Source organism: Epinephelus fuscoguttatus, linkage group LG10 (genome assembly GCF_011397635.1).
Source record: "Epinephelus fuscoguttatus linkage group LG10, E.fuscoguttatus.final_Chr_v1".
NCBI lineage: Eukaryota > Metazoa > Chordata > Actinopteri > Perciformes > Serranidae > Epinephelus > Epinephelus fuscoguttatus.
The window spans coordinates 8,196,813-8,217,899 of NC_064761.1; the positions used below are offsets into that span (position 1 = coordinate 8,196,813).

The 21,087-nt window shown below is 41.7% G+C and overlaps 1 protein-coding gene across 2 annotated transcripts; it reads left to right on the forward strand.

Moving 5' to 3' along the window:
• The first annotated feature begins 1,102 nt into the window (after window positions 1-1,102).
• Window positions 1,103-13,172, forward strand: LOC125895330 (alanine aminotransferase 2-like). 2 transcript variants are annotated; one of them, XM_049587082.1, is made up of 11 exons: window positions 1,103-1,404; window positions 1,790-1,879; window positions 2,309-2,417; window positions 2,533-2,666; window positions 5,444-5,687; window positions 5,777-5,856; window positions 5,963-6,099; window positions 10,275-10,449; window positions 10,616-10,771; window positions 12,096-12,150; window positions 12,296-13,172. In XM_049587082.1, exons 1-11 carry the CDS (start codon window positions 1,300-1,302, stop codon window positions 12,370-12,372), a joined length of 1,362 nt encoding a protein of 453 aa, XP_049443039.1. In that variant the 5' UTR covers window positions 1,103-1,299; the 3' UTR covers window positions 12,373-13,172. The 2 variants fall into 2 exon arrangements, with proteins under 2 accessions (XP_049443039.1, XP_049443038.1); XM_049587081.1 differs by having other exon boundaries at window positions 1,109-1,404; window positions 12,096-12,208.
• The last annotated feature ends 7,915 nt before the right edge of the window (window positions 13,173-21,087 follow it).

The window sequence follows — 21,087 nt, forward strand, 5'->3', positions numbered from 1 at the left end:
AGTTTTGAGGGAGCGTGCAATTGGCATGCTGACTGCAGGAATGTCCACCAGAGCTGTTGCCCGTGAATTGAATGTTTATTTCTCTACCATAAGCTGTCTCCAAAGGCGTTTCAGACAGTTTGGCAGTACATCCAACCGGCCTCATGACGGCAGACCACATGTAACCACACCAGCCCAGGATCTCCACATCCAGCATGTTCACCTCCAAGATTGTCTGAGACCAGCCACCCGGACAGCTGCTGCAACAATCGGTTTGCATAACCAAAGAATTTCTGCACAAACTGTCAGAAACCGTCTCAGGGAAGGTCATCTGCATGCTCGTCGTCCGATCTTGGGGGTGAACATGCTGGATGTGGAGGCCTTGGGCTGGTGTGGTTACATGTGGTCTGCCGTCATGAGGCCGGTTGGATGTACTGCCAATTTGTTTGAAACGCCTTTGGAGACGGCTTATGGTAGAGAAATGAACATTCAATTCACGGGCAACAGCTCTGGTGGACATTCCTGCAGTCAGCATGCCAATTGCACGTTCCCTCAAAACTTGTGACATCTGTGGCATTGTGCTGTGTGATAAAACTGAACATTTCAGAGTGACCTTTTATTGTGGCCAGCCTAAGGCACACCTGTGCAATAATCATGCTGTCTAATCAGCATCTTGATATGCCACACCTGTGAGGTGGGATGGATTATCTCGGCAAAGGAGAAGTGCTCACTAACACAGATTTAGACAGATTTGTGAACAATATTTGTGAGGAAATGGTCTTTTGTATGTTTTAGATCTTTGAGTTCAGCTCATGAAAAATGGGAGCAAAAACAAAAGTGTTGCGTTTATATTTTTGTTCAGTATAGTTGCTTTGTGTCTATTGGTGGATTTTTTTTTAACCTTTTTTGTAGTTCATTTGTGTCTCTGCAGTCCCTTTACATCTCTTTGTGGTCTTTTTGTTTCATTTTGTGGTCATTTGTTCCCAATAAGACGGTTCAGTAATCCATTTGTGCTTAATGTGTTTTTTGGTTTCACCTGTACAAAATCCACCTTAAAGATCAGGTTTTATACTGAAGTGGAGCAGAACATGCGTAGAAAGGATTACTCATCAAACAGGAGAACTGGGTGAAACTAACATTTTCAGACAGGGCAGTGACAGACTGGTTAGACATTCACCATTCTCTAGTGCATGTAGGAAAGAAGTTTTGCAGAAGGGTGCATTCACCTAGCTGTCAGGTGTCTCTCTGACCAGTCTTATCACACAAAGTAGTTTTAAGTAAATAGTTTGAAAATCAAATAAAATATTACAGTAAAAGACAATGAGTTCCCTGCAACATGTAAATCCCAAGGTGAGGGGCATCAGAGTCTCACCACACAGTGGACTGCAAAGTCTGGCTGCTCGCATTACACAAGAGATTGCACAGGTAAGTGCTGGTAATCTGTACTTTTTTGCTCCACATTCGGTCTGTGTGTACTCGAGAAATAGCTCTATGTTTTCTGAATATCTATAATTTGAATAGGGATTTTTTTGACATCTGCAAATGCAAAATAGATTTACTTCCATTGTGGTCATTGATGTTAAGCAGGTGTCAAGGCAACTTTCAACAAACTGATTAAATACCCGCTGATCATGAACAACTGATTCACACCGAAGCAACAAATTCAAAAACTGAAAGACATTTTAAATTACATATAGTTTAAAACATTTCTCAAAACCAATCATTTGATTTTTTAAAAGTTAAGGTGGTTTTTTGGACTTTAATCCATACTGGATCTGATCCTTTCCTAAATTAATATGTTCTCCTGCAGGGGGTCCAGAGACCCTTCAGAGAGGTGATTGATGTCAGCTCGGGTGATCCACACAAAGCAGGAATAAAACCGATCTCATTTGTTCGCCAGGTGAGTGTTATCATATCAGGTTTTCTTTCTCTTTTTGCACACCTTTAAAACTCTTCTCCATGATTTGGAGGCTGTCAGTGTTTGTAGAATATTTTCTTCAGACTATGTTTGTGATCATCAGAGCTATTTGTATTATGATTTTATTGATCCATTTAATGTGTTACATCCATGCAATTTTACATTTTTTTATGATGACACACACATTGTTGATCCTTGATTACTCTCTTTGTGTTTTAGCAATGTCATAAAAAAAAAAATTTCTAACCATGCTGTCTGTGCAGCTGATTTCTGGACTAGGATCCCCCAGTACTGTTTTTTTTTCTCTCAGAAAAGCACTTTCCTGCTTACACAAAGTTATAAAGTTATATAAAGTTATAAATATTCTCTAGCTTCTAGTCTATATTGTCTTAAATCTGCCTGTTTTCGCAGGTCTTGGCAGTATGTCTGCACCCTCAGCTGCTGAAAGACAAAAATCTTCCTCAGGATGTCAGGCTGAGGGCTCAGAGGATCCTGGAGGTCTGCGATGGAGGAAGTGTGGGTGAGGACAGCAAAAAGGTTTTTCCTGTACAATCTGTCTGACTTAAAAACTCGACAGACAGACTGGCATTTTAATCAAATGTCTAGAAATAACACATCCAATGACTGATCCATAGGTTCCTATACAGCCTCCACTGGCTTGAACCATGTCAAGCAAAGCATCGCTGAGTTCATCATGAGACGAGACGCTGGAGCGCCTTCATATGCCAAAGATATTATCATTACTGCTGGTTCTCAAAGGGCCCTGATGGTATAAATACACTGTCATTATTGTTGTATCATCACTATTCATTGTCCAGATACATTCTGGGGTAGTATTACAGGTATGTGGTCCACCATGTTGCACCATGTTTCTACCGTAGCACAGAACTGACAAACCACACACTGGCTCTAGGTAGGGATATTTGCATTTTTGCATTTTCACACCAACCACCATAGTTAGCAGCAAACTGCACCAAAGAAACACTGATCTGGGACATATAACCAAGTTATTTAATGTGTTTTCTGGTTTTCATCACCGGATCTGTTTTTTTTCCTAGAGAGGAAAAGACCTGCGGATAATTCGGCTCCCAGCTCCTGTCCAGTAAATGCTAAATGAATCCTAAGTTAATGCTTTGCATTTGGTAGAAGTTTCAGTCGGTTGCAGTTTGCAGTCTTCATCCCTAGATGCCTATAAATCCTACACACTGTTCCTTTAAAGTGATCTGGTGTTGGCAAGGTTACTAAGATTCAGGTTAGCTAGATTAGATTAGTTTGATTACTTGAGAGGGAAGAAAAACTAATGGAGATGTAGATTTAGATCCTCAGTCTAAGCATACTGTCCTCCAGTGTGAATCCTATATGCACTTGAGGATTTTAGTTTGCCTTACAATTGTGACATTATGTGACTAGTTAAGGAGTTAAAGTATCTTGGGGGCTTGTTAATGAGTGACAGTTAAATGGAGTGTGAGATGAATCGGCAGTTAAGCGCGGCTATGCAGGCGCTGTGACGGACTGTCATGGTGAATCTATCTACATACCAACCCTCACCTACGTTATTGCTGAGCCGCCATTGAAGTGTCGCTGAAGCTCTCATTACCATACTTACGTCGTCATGGGCTTGTGTGTGATTGCAACTTGCAATAAAGCACCTTGACTGATCATCTAGAGTTTGTATTTAATCATGAAAATATCTATGCTTATGATCAGTGTCTGAGCCCAATTTTCACATCACATTTCGCCACCCCATTGCATCCCCTGTGCAACCTAAAAACTCTCATAGGGGTAGCTAACTAAGCTAAATAACACAGCACCACAAGTAAGGGAAAAAAAACATATGATTGTTTGACACCTGAGACCAACTCAACTTTTGTTTGTGCTGTGTCACAACCATCAGTAGTATCAGGCAGCACTTTGTAGCTTCATGTCACTGGCTTCCATTCAAAAATTAATTGTAGCCTGTTGCTGTGTCGCTTGTGGTGTGAACTCAGCGTTGCACTGGAAACATACCAAGCAGCAGCAAAGTGTGGCCTGCAGCGAGCTGGCATGCAATGTCTATGGAGAGCTATGGCTGTTTGATTCTGCAGTGAAATTTTGGGATAGTTAACTTTTAGTAGTAAATTGCAGCCAGAGAACAGCAGCAGCCAATCACTTAACAGAGTCGTGTGACTCTTGTGAAATATTGACCAGAGAATTTCTTCCCACCTGAAACGTGAGTTGCACTTTGCTGTTGCCTCGTGTGTTTTCAGCATTACCCCACCTGGTGGTGGTGATGGATGTTTACAACAAACAGTTTGATCATCTGACAGCTTGTGTTTAGGATTTCATTTCAGCTATAGGACTAAATTCCGAGATCTCAGCAATCATTGTCATAACTGATGGAAATATTTAGCCAAAACTCCCCAAAATAAGGCACACATAATTTACTGTTATTACCCTTTAAAGGCCAGAATGTGAAACTATGACTAAACTAGTCCATACCCATTGGTAGCTTTGTCACCTTCTACCCATGCCAATCCTCAATGCCAATGTGCAGTTTCACATAGATTGACCATGTCAGTGAGTAGAAAAACGTGGGACAGACAGAATGACTGACTGACAGAATGACACACTGGTACAGCATACCATACCATGACTTTGTCATACCAAAAATTAGAAAAAAAACCCCCAAACATTCGGCCACAGGGGGAACCACAGCGATCAGTCGCATTTTAGCCATTTTTAAGCATTTTTCTGTTGTTGTAGCGCCACCCAGTTGCCAATTAGAGTTAAATTTCTCCAGTCACCTTGAGGCGTCCTGTTCTACATATTTACCAAGTTTAGTAAAAATTGATATGGCGGTTAGGCCTAGATAAGAAATTAGCTCTCTAGCGCCCCCATTTTGTTTGATGGGGTCAATAATGGAGGGGTCCCCTCAGATTATGTTTGGTCATATGTCTACAAAGTTGCGTGGTGATTGGTGAAACCCTTAAGACGTTATACACCCTTATGTGATGAGCCACGCCCTCCGCAATATTCATTGCCTTATAGAAGCTCAGTTTTAGTAAGTTTTCAAACTTTTGCCAAGAGGGAACTTTAGATATTGGCCCCTAGATTATGTTCACCAAGTTTCATGCAGATCGGTCAAACTTCCTAGGAAGAGATCGATTTGAAGTGTTTTTCAAAAAATTCAAAATGGCAGAAAATCTATATACCAGAAGTTATGGGTTCTTGAGGCAAATTTGTTCCTCATGAGGAGAGGCATCTCTGTGCAAAGTTTCATGTCTCTACGACATATGGGACATGAGATATGCCCATTCAAAGTTTTCAATTTCAATCGGTTGCTATAGCGTCCCCCTTTGGCCAATTGATGTAATATTGCTTCATTCGCATCCTCCCATGACCCTCTACCACTGTGCCAAATTTCACATGGATTGACCAAGTCAGTGAGAAGAAAAATGTGGAACAGACACACAGACAGAGTTTTCCTCATGTGCATTATATAGTAAGATTAAGCACTGACTGACTCAATATACAGTAAGTTTAAATATATTGATCTGTGGTATTGAGATGGTCCTTAGGCTGCTGACCAGTGAGAGGGGGGCGACTAAGACAGGTGTGTTGGCCCCAACGCCGTGCCCACACACCCTGCCCATGCTGCTGGATGAGGCCGAGGTGACAATGGTGCCGTATCAGCTGATGGAGGACAGAGGCTGGGTTGTAGACCTGGACGAGCTGCACAGAGCAGTGAAGACTGCTAGGATGCGCTGTGAACCCAGAGCAATTTACATCAGCAACCCAGGAAACCCCACTGGTAAACAACACACACTAGCTGCATTAAAGCCACCTGTTTAAACTTCCTTGCTGTCATCACTTTGTGTATGCTGCTGTTTGTCCTCATAGGTCACGTGCAGGACTTGAAATCAATAGAGGAGGTGATTCGGTTTGCAGCAACTGAGAGACTCCTACTGTTAGTTGATGAGGTGATCATAAACTGTGTCTTCAGACTGTGGTTTAATAGAGTTACTGGCAGCCTTTTTGCTCACATAGTCTTTCATTATCTATGAATTCTTTTTCTCTGCACCACAGGTGTACCAGGACTGCGTGTATGGACAGGGGCAAGAGTTTATTTCCTATAAGAGAGTCCTGTTTGAGATTGGAAAAGAGTACTCAGAGACAGTGGAGTTGGTCTCCTTCCACTGTTTATCCAGTGCCTGCATGGGAGAGTGAGTTCTGTCTCTCTTATATTTGTATTTTGTGTGCTTGCACATATTTCAGTGTTGACAGTGTTCTGGTATTGTACGCGTGCCTGCAGCATTATACACAGTGTTGGGAGGGTTACTTTTAAACATATTCCACTACAGATTTCTGAATACATACTTATATTTATAGACAGGGGCAGCAGTAGCTCAGTCCATAGGGTTGGGTGCCAGTTCACCTCCTGGGCACTGCTGAGGTGCCCTTGAGCAGGTCACCGAACCCCCCAACGGCTCGGGCACCTGACCAAGCCAGCCTCCTCATTCTGACATCTCTCCATTTTGTGCATGTATAGGTCCTGTTTGTGCATGTGTGTGTCTTTCGGACCTGTGTGTTAATGACAAAAGAGTGAAAAAATTGAATTTCCCCTCACGGGGATTAATAAAGTATATAAAATTAAATTTAAAAAAATTTCCATGCCAAAAACAACATTGTCCTAGCTGTATCTTCTGCCATTTTCGTGTGGCAGGTGCACTTCTTTTTTTTCTTCAATATGTTAATGGGAAATCATCATGAATTTTACACCGCATCCTAATATCAAGCAAGCATTAAATTCAATCAATTGCATATGCACTTCTGTCATGTCATGTGAACAAAACATGTAGACTACCTATCAACTGTGCCATCGACTGGAGGTGTAACCACCTCAAAGATGGGCGAGCACTTACAATCTTTCTACATTTGTACTTTTTAAACAGAAAACACTCATTTTATTTTGTGATATTTACTGGAAATAACATATGAGATAGCCAACAGCACTTTCCCTCCCTTGTGATCTCCCTCCAGCCAGCTGCCACCTTATTTAGGTTTTTGTTGTTAAATGAGGAGGTATTGTGCACAGCGAAAAAGAATGATAAATTTACACTAAAACTATGTGTAACAGAGCTTTCATACAGCTTTGCACACACATTACTCTTGGATGGATTACTCGCGAATGCAGGCTCGCACAGAAATGCCACGCATATCACATGAAAGTGCAGGAGCAGAGCTTTCCAGTGATACCACACACATCATTGTGCTGTCATCCCATCATGCTATAAATCCAGATTAATTGTCTACAAAATAAAAAGCTGACGAATTTCTTTACAATCCATTATACAGATCTTGTTATCAGTCACTTCATATAGTGAGGAATATCGTATCTTACCACGTCTTAGGCTTGCGCATGTTTCTCCCTGTCTATCCACATTTGTAGTCCGGCTTTCAAGATGCAAATATCTCCATATTGTCCAGTTGACACTCCATCAAACTTTGTATGACAAGACCAGCCACTTCACCTTTGCGCACCCAGACAACTGTAGCCTAATTATGCATGCAGGACAGGGCCGTAGTCACCATATACATTGAGGGGGACATGTGTCCCCCCCAATGTCCAAAATGTGCCCCAATATATAACTGAAACTGAAAAACAACAACAAACTTTGTTTACTGCAAACAAAGTGGCAAATATTATCTTGGAGGACATCACTGCACTTGGTTGACTATTTTTCTATGATCTTAGATGTAAATATTGCATGTTTCTTTCAGATAAAACACATTTTTGCCCACATTGTCCTGAAAAAAACAAGATGTAGCATGTATATGTAGCATTTATAATGACTGTGCTATGAGATTAAAGCTATAGTGCGTAACTTTTACAGGTCCGTAAATGTCCGGTTCACCCAAGCCACTACTAGAGGAGATGACACAATGCTGATTAAGCATATTTCAATATATATCATTTTTAGCTTGCGTGTCGACCGGCGACATTCCTGCGCTGGTGCACAGGAAATGCTTCCTCACAACAAGAAGGGAGGGGGAGAAAGAGCGGAGAGTCTCATAGCAAGAGGTAGAGCGCAGGTAGAAAGAGAAAGCAACATGGTGGAGAAGCAGCCGAGACACGGTTCAGAAGTGGATCCTACCACAAAGAAAAAGCCTGGACGTTTGGCTGAAGGTCTATTAGCAAAGAAGGAAAGTGACCAACGGAGAAGGCAAACTAGGATTTGTATTGGCGTCGCTTTTCCTCGGTGGAGAGCCCTGAAGGAAGAAATTGGGCTGAGGGCAGACATGGATGTTGCCTTGCTGCTGTTGGATAAGTAAGTGACTTGGTTTATAATTATATTATGAGTAGTATGTGTTGCTGTTACATGTACTGGACCTAGTACTTTATTGTTTTCTTGGAAATGGTGCTATGAACGTAATGTAATGTTAGCAGCCTGGTGTTCGGCACATTGTGTAGCATTGTGTACACGGTGTGAAGCGAGTGTTACTCTGTGTACACGGTGTGTAGCGAGTGTTACTCTGTTTACACAGTGTGTGGCGACTGGCGAGTGTTACTCTGTGTACTGTGTACGGTGTGTGGGGACTGGCGAGTGTTACTCTGTTTACACAGTGTGTGGCGACTGGCGAGTGTTACTCTGTGTACTGTGTACGGTGTGTGGGGACTGGCGAGTGTTACTCTGTGTACACGGTGTGTGGCGAGTGTTACTCTGTGTACATGGAAGTGCCGCTGGCTTATTAGTTCTTATGTTCCAGGATACTGCCACCAATGCCTGGACATCAACAAAAGCACATAGTTAGGTTTGCAATTTAAACATCAGGGTTTGGCTCTACATTCATACAAGAAGTGAACACCAGGCTTCCGGGTGAAAGTCTAGAGTTTGTTGGACCCATCCACCACTGGTCCCACCCATCCTATTGGGACTTTCCAGCTGCTTATATAACATCATTACTGGCAGCGTTTAAAACTGACGCTGTCCTGTGGAGTATCATACTGCGACAAAGCGGCAGTATTTTCAAACAAAACAAATAAAGTAATCCCTTTAAGGCTGGTGTTATTCTGTTTTTTTCTTATTGTTAATAGATTCATTTTGTCCATTGTGACTTCCCTACCATGCCTGACGCTCTCAGCTGCAAGTGTATTGGTTACTAATGAGTAGGTAAATCTTAAAAAAAACAAACGAAAAAACAGCTGTATAGTGTCATTTTTACAAAAAGGCTCATTGATTTGAAAACAGCTGGCTACTGTAGTTTGTTACAACCGTGACTCAAACATGAGGAAATGGTGTATTCGTTAGGGATTATATTCATCAGCGTATGAATGTAATGTATAATGTATGTGGCACTGTCCTCATATAAACCACAGAGGCCATGCTTATTGTGATTTGACATCTGATTTTATGGGAGCGGAAGGCTCCTTTGCTGATAAACTAGACAAAAATGTTAAGTTGTACAGCTGTTGAAGCAATCATCACCAAACACAAACAAAAAAACCCTACAGATCACTTTGTTTCATATTTAGAGCACAGGAAGTGTAAATAGCCCAACACACATCAGCACCATAGACAGTATAAAAACAATGGATGTAGCCACCATGACTTCACCTTTTGGTTTTGAAGCCTTGTGTTTGGTATTCTGGCCCTTGCCATATTAGATTTTTGGAGTCAGAAGTGACCTGAGGTGACCTGAGGTGACCTGAGGTGATCTGAGGTGACCAAAGGTGATGAGGACATAGGAAGAAACAAGGGTCACTGAGTGACTGAGCTTAGCTGAGGTGAAGCCTGGCAAACAGCCCATCACACAAAGTAGCCATGCCGTTTTTACAAGACACGACAATATCACAATGGCTGTTTTTTTTTTTTTACTCTGTGTGTGTGTGTGTGTGTGTGTGTGTGTGTGTGTGTGTGTGCCAGGTGTTTATAGGTCTGTCTGTCTGTCAATGAATTTTGTCAATGGGACAGCAACACAACCGTGCACGATGCAGAACATTACAGGTGTCTTGACATCAAAATGCAGATCAAGTTCGGAAGCACATTCACATTAAGTTGGAATTGCTGTGTCACAGCTGGAGTGATCCAATTGCGAGATGGTCTCTAGTTAATGCATAACTTTAAGCCTTGATCAAATGAAAAGCAGACTATAAACATGTTTATTTCTGCTATGAATTTAGGCATTTTAACATGGGTCTATGAAGATTGACTTGCTTTTGGAGCGAGCCTCAAATAGCCATTCAAGGATCTGCAGATTTTGGCACTTGCATGTTTTTTTAAGGCCCAGAGGTTGCTGTTTGATCAGCACCACGGATGAGCCCTGAACACCAAACCTCCATCACAGAAGTCGGAGGCAAGCAATGAGTAACCAAATAAATTCTGTATTTGTGTCCCAGGTGTGGTCTAAGGGCAGGATACATGGAGATGGTCAACATGGACCCAGAGGTGAGGCATGTTGTTAACATTATGCTGGATACTGATATCTGTGCTCCAGTCATAGGACAACTTGCACTGGATATCATGGTCAACCCCCCAAAGCCTGGAGACCCCTCCTATGACACATACACACAGGTAACACATCTGCAGCACCTCTCTCAGCTTACAAAGCATTATTAGAGTCCTCTATCAAGACTCATTATCCTGCCCTGCTTGGTCAGGAAGATGCATGTATCCCAGCAGTATACATCCCTGTCCCCTGTTGTATCACTGCTTAAATATCTGTTTGTTTTTCATGAAGGAGATTGTCATCACTCAGACCACTCTGTCCCAGAATGCTCAGCGGGCTCAGGAGTTCCTGAATGATCTACCAGGGATGAGCTGTCAGCCAGTGATGGGGGGAATCTACCTCTATCCCTGTCTGTATTTACCAGCTGAGATTATAGAGCAGGCCGAGGTGAGAAACCTTTATGTTCATCAAACAAAATATAGTGCAGTGTGGTGACAGATGGTATTTAGAGGACTATACCCAAATGTTTTGCATGTTTTAGCAATTTTACCAAAAACTGTGTGTACTGTAAAACAAGTCAAGTCTCAATTAAACGCCCAATCCCTTTTACTAGCCTGGTGTGGCTACACATTTTGATGAATCAACAATTGTCTCAGTTAGTTGGTTGCCAAGCAGTTCATTTTAGTTCTACCACTACCCACTTGAGCTAAGAGTCAGCTGCCTAGATAGTGCATACAAATATAAATGTTAAATAAACTTTTGTCAATATGGAGATGCTGTGCATTGTTAGCTCAGTTAGATTCTCCACAATTCAATTATTCAGTTGATTTTACTGAAAGCATAAGCCCAAAGAATACAGTAATTCAGTTAGATTTACAGGCCTGGTAAATGAGAGAAAAAAAGTGGTGATTCCCTTGTAGCAGGAAGGAAAAAGGAAGTGATATCACAGCCTTGTCCACCTGAGCAGGAGAGGAAGGAGGAGGGGAAGGTGATAAATTAAGGGACACCTGTGAGCTGAACAGAGAGAGGGAAAATCTAACAAAGGAGACTTGAAGGAGGATGGAAAGGGAAAAAAGAGGAAATAAGTAAAAGGGTGAACCCAGCACTAGATTAAATGAAAAGACAATAGTGAATTAAACCTAGTGACAAAGTGTTACAAGGACTGGCTGGAAATGAACGGTAAGGAAACAACAACCTCAAAGAAAAGCTTATCTCTGGGGCAGGTGGAAACAGACTGGGTCTGCTGTGCTTTTCCTGCTTGGATTCAGTGGCTGAGCTGAGGTGGATGACTCACTACCAGCAGAGTTCCTTTTTTCCCCAACAATCTCCTGGCTTCTCCAAACTTGAGCTTCAAGTTAACCTGGGTCGTTCCCTCCCCCCTCACTCACACTCACACTCACACTCCCCACACACTCTTCCACCTGAATTGATCTGAACTGAATTACATTCATAATCCCCCAAACACACACACATCCGACTGAACTGAACTGGATTACATTCATACTCCTCATACTCAACTCTCCATATGGTACAAAATTAACTTGCACAGATTTTTTTTTACTTGTCATCTATCATAGCAAGTTTGATCTCTGCTTTTACTGTTGTCAAAATGACATGATTTATTTATACACTGTGCAAGCAAATTAGCAAAAAAAAAAAAAAAAAAAATTTATTTCATATCAGAAAATCAAAGATAACAGTCACTACAACAGCCTGTTCTTCATTCCAGTGAGTATAGAAATGGCTAAAAACATCACATCTCTGCTCTTAGATACTGGGGTTGGACGCGGATGTCCTGTACTGTCAGATGTCACTGGAGGAAGAAGGTGTGTTATTAGGAGCAGGATGTCAGCATGGTGAAACAACTGGCAACTACTATCTGAGGTGAAAGACATGACCGTTTACACGTGAGTCAGGTATGTTTCATTTTCTCTCACAGCAACTGTATTGTGTTCTCTCTCTGTCTCTCAGGTTATGTATCCTTGTCCCTCCTGACACCCTGGAGGAGGTCCTGGCTCGTCTCGGCTCCTTTCAGCTTCGCCTCATGAACCCACTTCCTCATCCTGACAGAGGTGATAAGGACAGAGACACGGGGAGAAATTTTGTGACCCAACATGAAGCCCTCTGTGGAGAGGAGCAGATCCTCAGTTAAAGTGTCGATCATAAGACGGAGACACGTAGAGAGCATTAAAGGCTCAAAGCATTTTTGTTCAAGGGGAAACTGAAATTCTTAAACTACAGTTTCTTTTGACATGCTGATTTTTAACTAGGCTAGCAGGTGGGAGGAAATGGTTGTCACCGTGGCAAGTTTTCTGTTTGAGTAAATTAAATTAAACTGAGAGATTTATTGTATTCAGCGTGCAGATCATACTATACTTTGCTTCTTTGCTTATAGTTTCATACACAATATTTCCCTCTGTGAACGCCTTATCCCTGTTTAGAAAAATATTGCAAAAACAGTATTTTCTTTGTTTGTAGAATGCAAATAAAATAATATTCTGTTAATCTAAACAGACTCTTATCTACATCAACTACTGTACTTACTTGGTAGCAAATGTACAAAGATGGATGTCTAAATAAAACAATCACATTGTCCTGACAAAGCTCATGAAAATCCATCTAAACCTCAGAACATGCAGGTGTAAACAAACTGGGCAACACATTCCCATTCTGATCTCGTCACATATAGCTGCTTGGTCATGGACTTTCTACGTTGACACATGATTTTGCAAGGTAGCCTGGGTGCGTCTGTTAATATTCTGCATTGTGTCTTTTCAAAATACACTTTCACAGGAAATGTACAATTTGTGCACAGTCTCTCTCAAAATAAAGAAACTACATCAGTACAACACTGTAAATTTACTTTTTTTTTTTTTTTTCCTTAAGCAACAAACATGTTACGTTTAGCCAACACCTACACATGGTTAGGTTTGGGCAACAAAAGCATGGGGTTAAACGGGGTTCAAAAAAAAAAAAGAACAGTGTTTGGTTTTACATTCCGACTTCCCAGGTAAAACTTGTTGGACTCATCCACCGCTCCTCCCACCTCCCTACTTGGGCTTTTTGACTGTGTTAAAAAGTATCTAGAGATGTTGTCGGGTCTTGTTGAATCTGTGCCACAAAGAATTAAGGCAGTTCTGAAGGCAAAAGGGGGTCCAACCTGGTACTAGCAAGGTGTTCATAATTAAGCGGCCAATGAGTGTATACAATATGGTGTGGCATAATATGTATGTATGAGGCATGAGGCTCATTGCAAGATTGTAAGTAAATCCATTAACAGACCAGAAATAGAAGATCCCCAGATGACCTAGAGGTCTGGCGTTTGGAGACACTTTGGTTTCAAGTGAATTATGAGGATGATGGAGAGAGAGTGGTGGATTAAAAAAATAAAAAGAAAAAAAAGGTATGTTGCATCTGCTACACTTCAGTAGATTACATCAGTAGAATTTTTTTTAACAACATTTAAATATTTATGCTGACATAACCCAGTGTGTTAGGTGAAACTAGACAAAAACAAAGCAGTTAAAATAAACTCCACCTCAAGTAACTATGACATTTAAAGGTGCTGTATGTAAGAATGTGGCCAAAATGGTTACTGCCGCGAGTCGTGTCCGCCCCACCCACACCCCCCTTTACAGACTCGAGGTTGCTGCTCTGTGCTTCGGCATCCAGCAAAAATAGAAGTCCTGCGTATCTGTTGCGGAGGGCTCTGGAGTGCCGCAGCTGAGACGGAGCCAGAACGCAGCACAGCCACAGCCGGTGGAAACACACACATTGACTACAACTGAATCCTATCGGAGCACAGACGCAACCAGTACGCATCTGGTGGAAACTGGGGGTGAGTTGTTTGCCCACAGGCGGCTGCCGTGTCGGGAACTGCCCATTGGTCCGTCATCCCATTGTTCCGAAGTCCCGTTGTTCCGAAATCATCATGATGCCCTGTGGATATGGTCTGGTTAGGTTTAGGCACAAAAACCACTTGGTTAGGGTTAGGAAAAGATCATGGTGTGGGTTAAAATGAAAAAGAAAGTGACAAACACATAAGCCGTGAGCCTGCTTCGCCTCAAGCCTTTCCCAGCTGACCCAGAGCCAGTCGCGGTGCACCATACCCCCGCCACGAGCCGTTAAGCACTGCGGACCGTCAGACCAATGGGCTGTCGGACCAATGACATGGACCCACCGTGGCGGGGCCGTGTTGCCGCGTCCTTGATCTTCGGTTTTCCATTCGAGCAAGTCCGGTTTCTCTGCCGCTGCTGCCGGGATACAGCAGAGGAGGAGCCGGCTGCCAATGCTATGCATCGGGACACTGCTAATGCTGCTTGTCGTGCTGCTAACATTTGTTTCTCAAGAAAATCAGTCGGGTCAATGACCCACCTGCACATTGGCTACAATGTATGATCGAAAATGAATAAAAGTTAAAAGTATTCGAAATGTCCATCCCCGTCTAGCTATGATGCTAGTTAGCCAACTTTGGCTAAAGCTTACCTGTCGAGGAGAAGAGTAGCCACTTCGACATCCGATTTCAAATTCTTCTCTGCTTTCAACCGTCTCCACCGTTGAAAAGCATCTCCTATATAGACCCTCGCTTTGCCTCGAGTTTTGTCTTGCCGTTTTTGGGAATCATAACGAGGTCGTTTGGGTTTAGTCGCACCATCAGCCATTGTAGCTCAGTCGTAACTGTAACTGATGCTGAGACTCTACTGACTGCCAGTGCTGCCTGATCTCGCGAGACAAATAAGCAACCAGGCCTGTGAAAACAAGCCCAAAACAAGTGACTTTTTCTACGGAGCCCCCCTAGGTTCCGGGGAGAGAAAATTAAATAAACGGTTTTACAATCCATGGGGACGGATTTTAAACTGTGGGTACAGATTGTCAATTTACATCCATGTGGACAAATAAGTAAACGCCGCAGTTTTGCAAAACTGTACCCACGGTACACAGTTTATTTATTTTTCTCCCCCCTGAGCTTCAGGACAATGACCACAAGAGGGAGTTAAACCACCTTTTAACATTATTTAACATTAGAAAACAGATGGGATATCAAATATAGACTGATGTACCAAGTACATTATACACAAATTTGCACACACAAATAAATATCATCCTGAATTAACAAATTCTTTATTTATTATTGCTTTTTATGCACTCATCTAACCTTTTTCTTTACAGGACGTACGTTTTCCTAACCAGAAAAAAAAACACATTACCCTGCTCTGCGTCTTTTTTTCTTTGATTGGCTAGTACTCGTTGCCATACGGGTCAGAGCCAATTAGAAGCAGGATGCGGGTGGGAAAAAACTCTGCTGTCTCCTGTGTGTATGGGGAAAGGGGAGGGACAGAGGGAACAGGCAAGACAAACTATCCTACGTTTAAATAACATATCAAAAATATCTGCTTGACAACTTATTATGGAGCTGGGAACAAGCCCAAATAAGCAACTACGCTTTAGAAACAAGCTAAAAAAAAACGCAGCCCGTGACTACCAATATTTGTAAGCAACTTTACAGAAAAACAAGCCCAAAGTCGCTTATAATAAGCGGACAGAGGGAGAACAGGCTCTGATTGGAGGGAGAGCTAACCACACCCACTTAGGAGACGGGAAGAGTAACCGTTTTCTTAACATTGGATAAGCCTATGGTGGGGTATCTCCTTTATCCAATATCTCTGACTAAACTTTACAGCGCTTTACAGAAACCTCCGCCACCGACTAGTGTTTTGGAGGTGTAACTGCAGAGTGACACAGACACACCACAGCAGAAGTAAAAATGTTCACAACGGCATGGGCGACATGCGTAGGCTATGTGTGTAGGGTCTACGCATAACCATAAATCTGCTTAAAGAAAAAACACTTGGCATGATTGCATTGTAATGGTAGGATAGTTAGCAGTGTACCTAACCTAGGTCCTGAGGGTTGAGGTTGAGAAGATAATAGTTTAGTTGTACAAAACGATGGTACAAATATTTGCACCAAGGTGTGTATAATCAGCACACATCACTATAATCTAGGGTATGAATAGCATCCACTTCTAATTGTACAGGGGTGCAAATACTATACATTGCTTGTAGGAAAGCCCTTTGGGTTCAGTTTGTAAGTGTTTAGTTTCCTCATTGTGTGCTGTTACCAGCCCTTTAAGAGGTGCAGAATTATCCAGAGTGTGGGGTCTGATCAGTCTGTGCTGAGAAGCTGTGTGGATTTCTCCTGTTTGGAGAAGTGTGTGTACCTGACTAATGTGAGTATTTATGTTTAAATTGTTTTATTTGATTACTACAGCTTAATGTATAAGGTCATCTGTAGTTATCTGCTGAAGTTCCTCACGGGAAATTTGCTACATTAGCTATGTTAGCTTACATGTACTAGCTAGGCTAGACATGTGCTCCTCATTTTACATTGTTTTGAACGATTGAAATTTATCCTTTGCTGATAATCTGGTTTATGATTTAAGGGAGTTATTTACCTAATTTAAATGTCTTTTATTTATATGTCTTGCATGTGATATTAGCTTCATGTGTGTTTTCATTTAGTAATAAATATATATTGTATTGTTGTATTGTTTTTCACAGAACCACACTTTCTTCAATTAAAGAAACATAAACCTGCCCAGCAAGCCAAATGACATCTGGTTAATGTCGAACAATGGGAGCAAAAACAAAAGTATTGTGTTTATATTTTTGTTTTGTATATATATATATACATATACATATATATATATGTGTATATGTATATATATATATATATATATATATATGTGTATATGTATATATATATATATATCACATTTTTCACATCACTATATCACTATTTAGACTAATCTGATGTTTGTAAAGTCTAGAAACACAAACATTACTATTTCTGTGGGCATGTTTTGTAATTAATAACATGGTTAGCGTAGATTAGCTGGGCTAAGCGTTAGCGGACCGTTCATTGAGTTAATGAGTCATTACAGAAACCGCTAACCGTCTAAATCTGTGTTAGTGAGCACTTCTCCTTTGCTGAGATAATCCATCCCACCTCACAGGTGTGGCATATCAAGATGCTGATTAGACAACATGATTATTGCACAGGTGTGCCTTAGGCTGGCCACAATAAAAGGCCACTCTAAAATGTTCAGTTTTATCACACAGCACAATGCCACAGATGTCGCAAGTTTTGAGGGAGCGTGCAATTGGCATGCTCACTGCAGGAATGTCCACCAGAGCTGTTGCCTGTGAATTGAATGTTCATTTCTCTATCATAAGCCGTCTCCAAAGGCGTTTCAGACAATTTGGCAGTACATCCAACCGGCCTCACAACCGCAGACCACGTGTAACCACACCAGCCCAGGACCTCCAGCATGTTCACCTCCAAGATCGTCTGAGACCAGCCACCCGAACAGCTGCTGCAACAATCGGTTTGCATAACCAAAGAATTTATGCACAAACTGTCAGAAACCGTCTCAAGGAAGCTCATCTGCATGCTCGTCGGCCTCATCGGGGTCTCGACCTGACTGCAGTTCGTCATCGTAACCGACTTGAGTGGGCAAATGCTCACATTCGATGGCGTCTGGCACATTGGAGAGGTGTTCTCTTCATGGATGAATCCCGGTTTTCACTGTTCAGGGCAGATGGCAAACAGCGTGTGTGGCATCGTGGTTTGCTGATGTCAACGTTGTGGATTGAGTGGCCCATGGTGGCGGTGGGGTTATGGTATGGGCGGGCATATGTTATGGACAACGAACACAGGTGCATTTTCTTGATGGCATTTTGAATGCTCAGAGATACCGTGACGAGATCCTGAGGCCCATTGTTGTGCCATTCATCCACGACCATCACCTCATGTTGCAGCATGATAATGCACGGCCCCATGTTGCAAGGATCTGTACACAAGTCCTGGAAGCTGAAAACATCCCACTTCTTGCATGGCCAGCATACTCACCGGACATGTCACCCATTGAGCATGTTTGGGATGCTCTGGATTGACGTATACGACAGCATGTTCCAGTTCCTGCCAATATCCAGCAACTTGGCACTGCCATTGAAGAGGAGTGGACCAACATTTCACAGGCCACAATCAGCAACCTGATCAACTCTATGCGAAGAAAATATGTTGCACTGCGTGAGGCAAATGGTGGTCACACCAGATACTGACTGGTTTTCTGACCCCCCAGACCACCCAGTAAAGCAAAACTGCACATTTCAGAGTGGCCTTTTATTGTGGCCAGCCTAAGGCACACCTGTGCAATATTCATGCTGTCTAATCAGCATCTTGATATGCCACATCTGTGAGGTGGGATGGATTATCTCGGCAAAGGAGAAGTGCTCACTAACACAGATTTAGACAGATTTGTGAACAATATTTGTGGGAAATGGTCATTTGTGTATATAGAAAATGTTTTAGATCTTTGAGTTCAGCTCATGAAAAATGGGAGCAAAAACAAGTGTTTATATTTTTGTTCAGTGTATATACATATATATATATATATATATATATATATATATATATATATATATATATATATATATATGCTCTGTCCAGTGCATTTGTTGAGGCCCTAGACCACTTTTATATTGCTAATTGCACCCCGGTGGGTGTAAATAGCATACACTGCTATATACACCAGGGTACAAATAGCATCCGCTTTTAATTGTACCCCGGTACAAATAGCAATATGTTGATATTTGCACCAGGGTGAAAATAGCCCTTACCTAATTGTTTTGCCAAATAAACTGCAAACACGCCACAAAGTGATGTCCACATCAGATGAGGTTTAAAGCAGTATCTGGGGTAATTTTTACTCATCTTGTTTTCAGTGTAGGTGACCCAGATGTCCTGTAGATGGTGAGAGCAGCACGCTGTGGAATTCATCACACGCTGTCAAAAGAAAGCAGCATCTGTCCGTGATGTTGGATCTCAACAGAACGAGGCAACTTCCTCAGTGAAACTGAAGCTTCTAATTCCCAAGACCCTCTGGTGTCATTGCAGCAACATGCACAGACTACAACCTCTGACCCTCCTAACAAGACACTCAAAAAACAAGTAAACAGCACTAACAGCTGCTTTATAAAGAGGCCTCTGGATAAACATCTTTGTCTCTCTTTGCAGCCTCTGGTGGTGAATTCACAATATAACCACCATCACACTGCTTCAGTCAGCCTTTTTTTCTGTAAAGACATTCAGTCCAAGAATAACAGCGTATGAGGCGCTGTGTGTTCATTTTTACTTGAGCAAACTGAGCCTCCAAAGCTCCTCTTGACCTTAAACACATTAATCATAAAAATTCATACTGAGTTCAGATTGAGGGATTTGAAATTTGCAACACAGTCAAGCAAGGATTTAAAATCTTTGTTGTTGTTTTGTTTTGTTTTGTTTTTGAAGGAAGGTTTTCTACTTACATAATGCCCAGTTTCTGCCTTTCTTTTCTTCCTGAGTGCCTTAAAAATGTCAGAAAAAAGATAATAACATGCACATCATTTTTTATATGTCTGGTTTACACACAGCTGTGATTCATCTCACTGATCACGGTGGGTATTTAAAGATGGCGTTTCTGGTTGTATCTTATTACAAGTATGAGGAAGAGCCTGCGTTGCTCGAAACGTCACTTGACAGAAAAATGGATTATGGGAGCTCTATCGGTGTGCGGATCATCTTTTCCTTTTTTGATGCCTTAAAAATGTCATCATGCAGGAAAGATGACACACACACACACACACACACACACACACACACACACACAGATGAATTATAAAGCACCAAGCACCTGGCGAACAAATGAAGTAGGTGCCATCCCCGCCCTGTGGGGATCCCCTGAACTGACATCAATCACCTGCTGGAAGGGTGACACACGCACGCGCACACACACACACACACACACACACACACACACACACACACACACAAAGTAAACATTTTGTTATTACAAATGAATGGGATAAATACTCCAAGGATGTGAGCACTGTTTTTCCTGCAAACTCTAATCACTGTTTTGTAGCTTTTCAGGCTTCAGACAGTCACATGAAGAAAGGAAAGCCAAGATCCTGATGCAGTACTTCACACTACTTCACAACAATATAAAGATAAAAAAAAGACTAATGCCTTGTTTATTTCTCCGCAATTACATTCCAGACTGCACCAGTCTGCCCCTGTTCAATTCACTCATCAAAACTTACCTTTTCTGCTTTTAATATGTGATTGTGCGTGTTATGTATTTAAAGTGTGTTTTTATGATCATTTTATGGAACGTACGTAAAGTGTCTTTAAGTGAAAGCATTCTATTATCAAAATTTATTATTATTATTATTATTGTTATTATTGTTATTATTATGTATTCCATCCAATGGAGGTATTTAACTGATTCAGTGGAAATATTTTTTGTAACCTCTAAATCAAATTGACATTTTGGAGCTTCAAAGGAAGATAACCACTGCTGCAACAAATCTATGAAAGCAAAATATGCTCTCTCTCTCTCTCTCTCTCTCTCTCTCTCTGTCTATAGAGACATCCCTACTCTGTGCACACACATGAATCCAAAAATTTAAATCATCCATTTACTGTATATAATCTCTCTCACTCGCTCACGCACACGCACGCACGTGCGTCAGTAAGAGTCATGGAAACAGAACGGTAGCCCTATAAAAGCTCAAGGCCTTTCTGAATGTCACATTTGCACTCGGACTTGACACAAGTTTACCTGCAAAACATTCTGCTGAAAAGCTGAAATATTGGAGACAATTTCTACTGAACAAACTGTTGGATACCTGATCTGAGAAACTCACAACCTCACAGGTGAG

Excerpts from the sequence above, each read along its gene's own strand:
- LOC125895330 (XM_049587081.1), top strand. The coding sequence starts at position 1,300 with ATGAGTTCCCTGCAACATGTAAATCCCAAGGTGAGGGGCATCAGAGTC. Across the intron at positions 2,667-5,443 it reads GTTCTCAAAGGGCCCTGATG|ATGGTCCTTAGGCTGCTGAC; the intron begins GTATAAATACAC and ends TGTGGTATTGAG. Across the intron at positions 10,772-12,095 it reads AGATTATAGAGCAGGCCGAG|ATACTGGGGTTGGACGCGGA; the intron begins GTGAGAAACCTT and ends CTCTGCTCTTAG.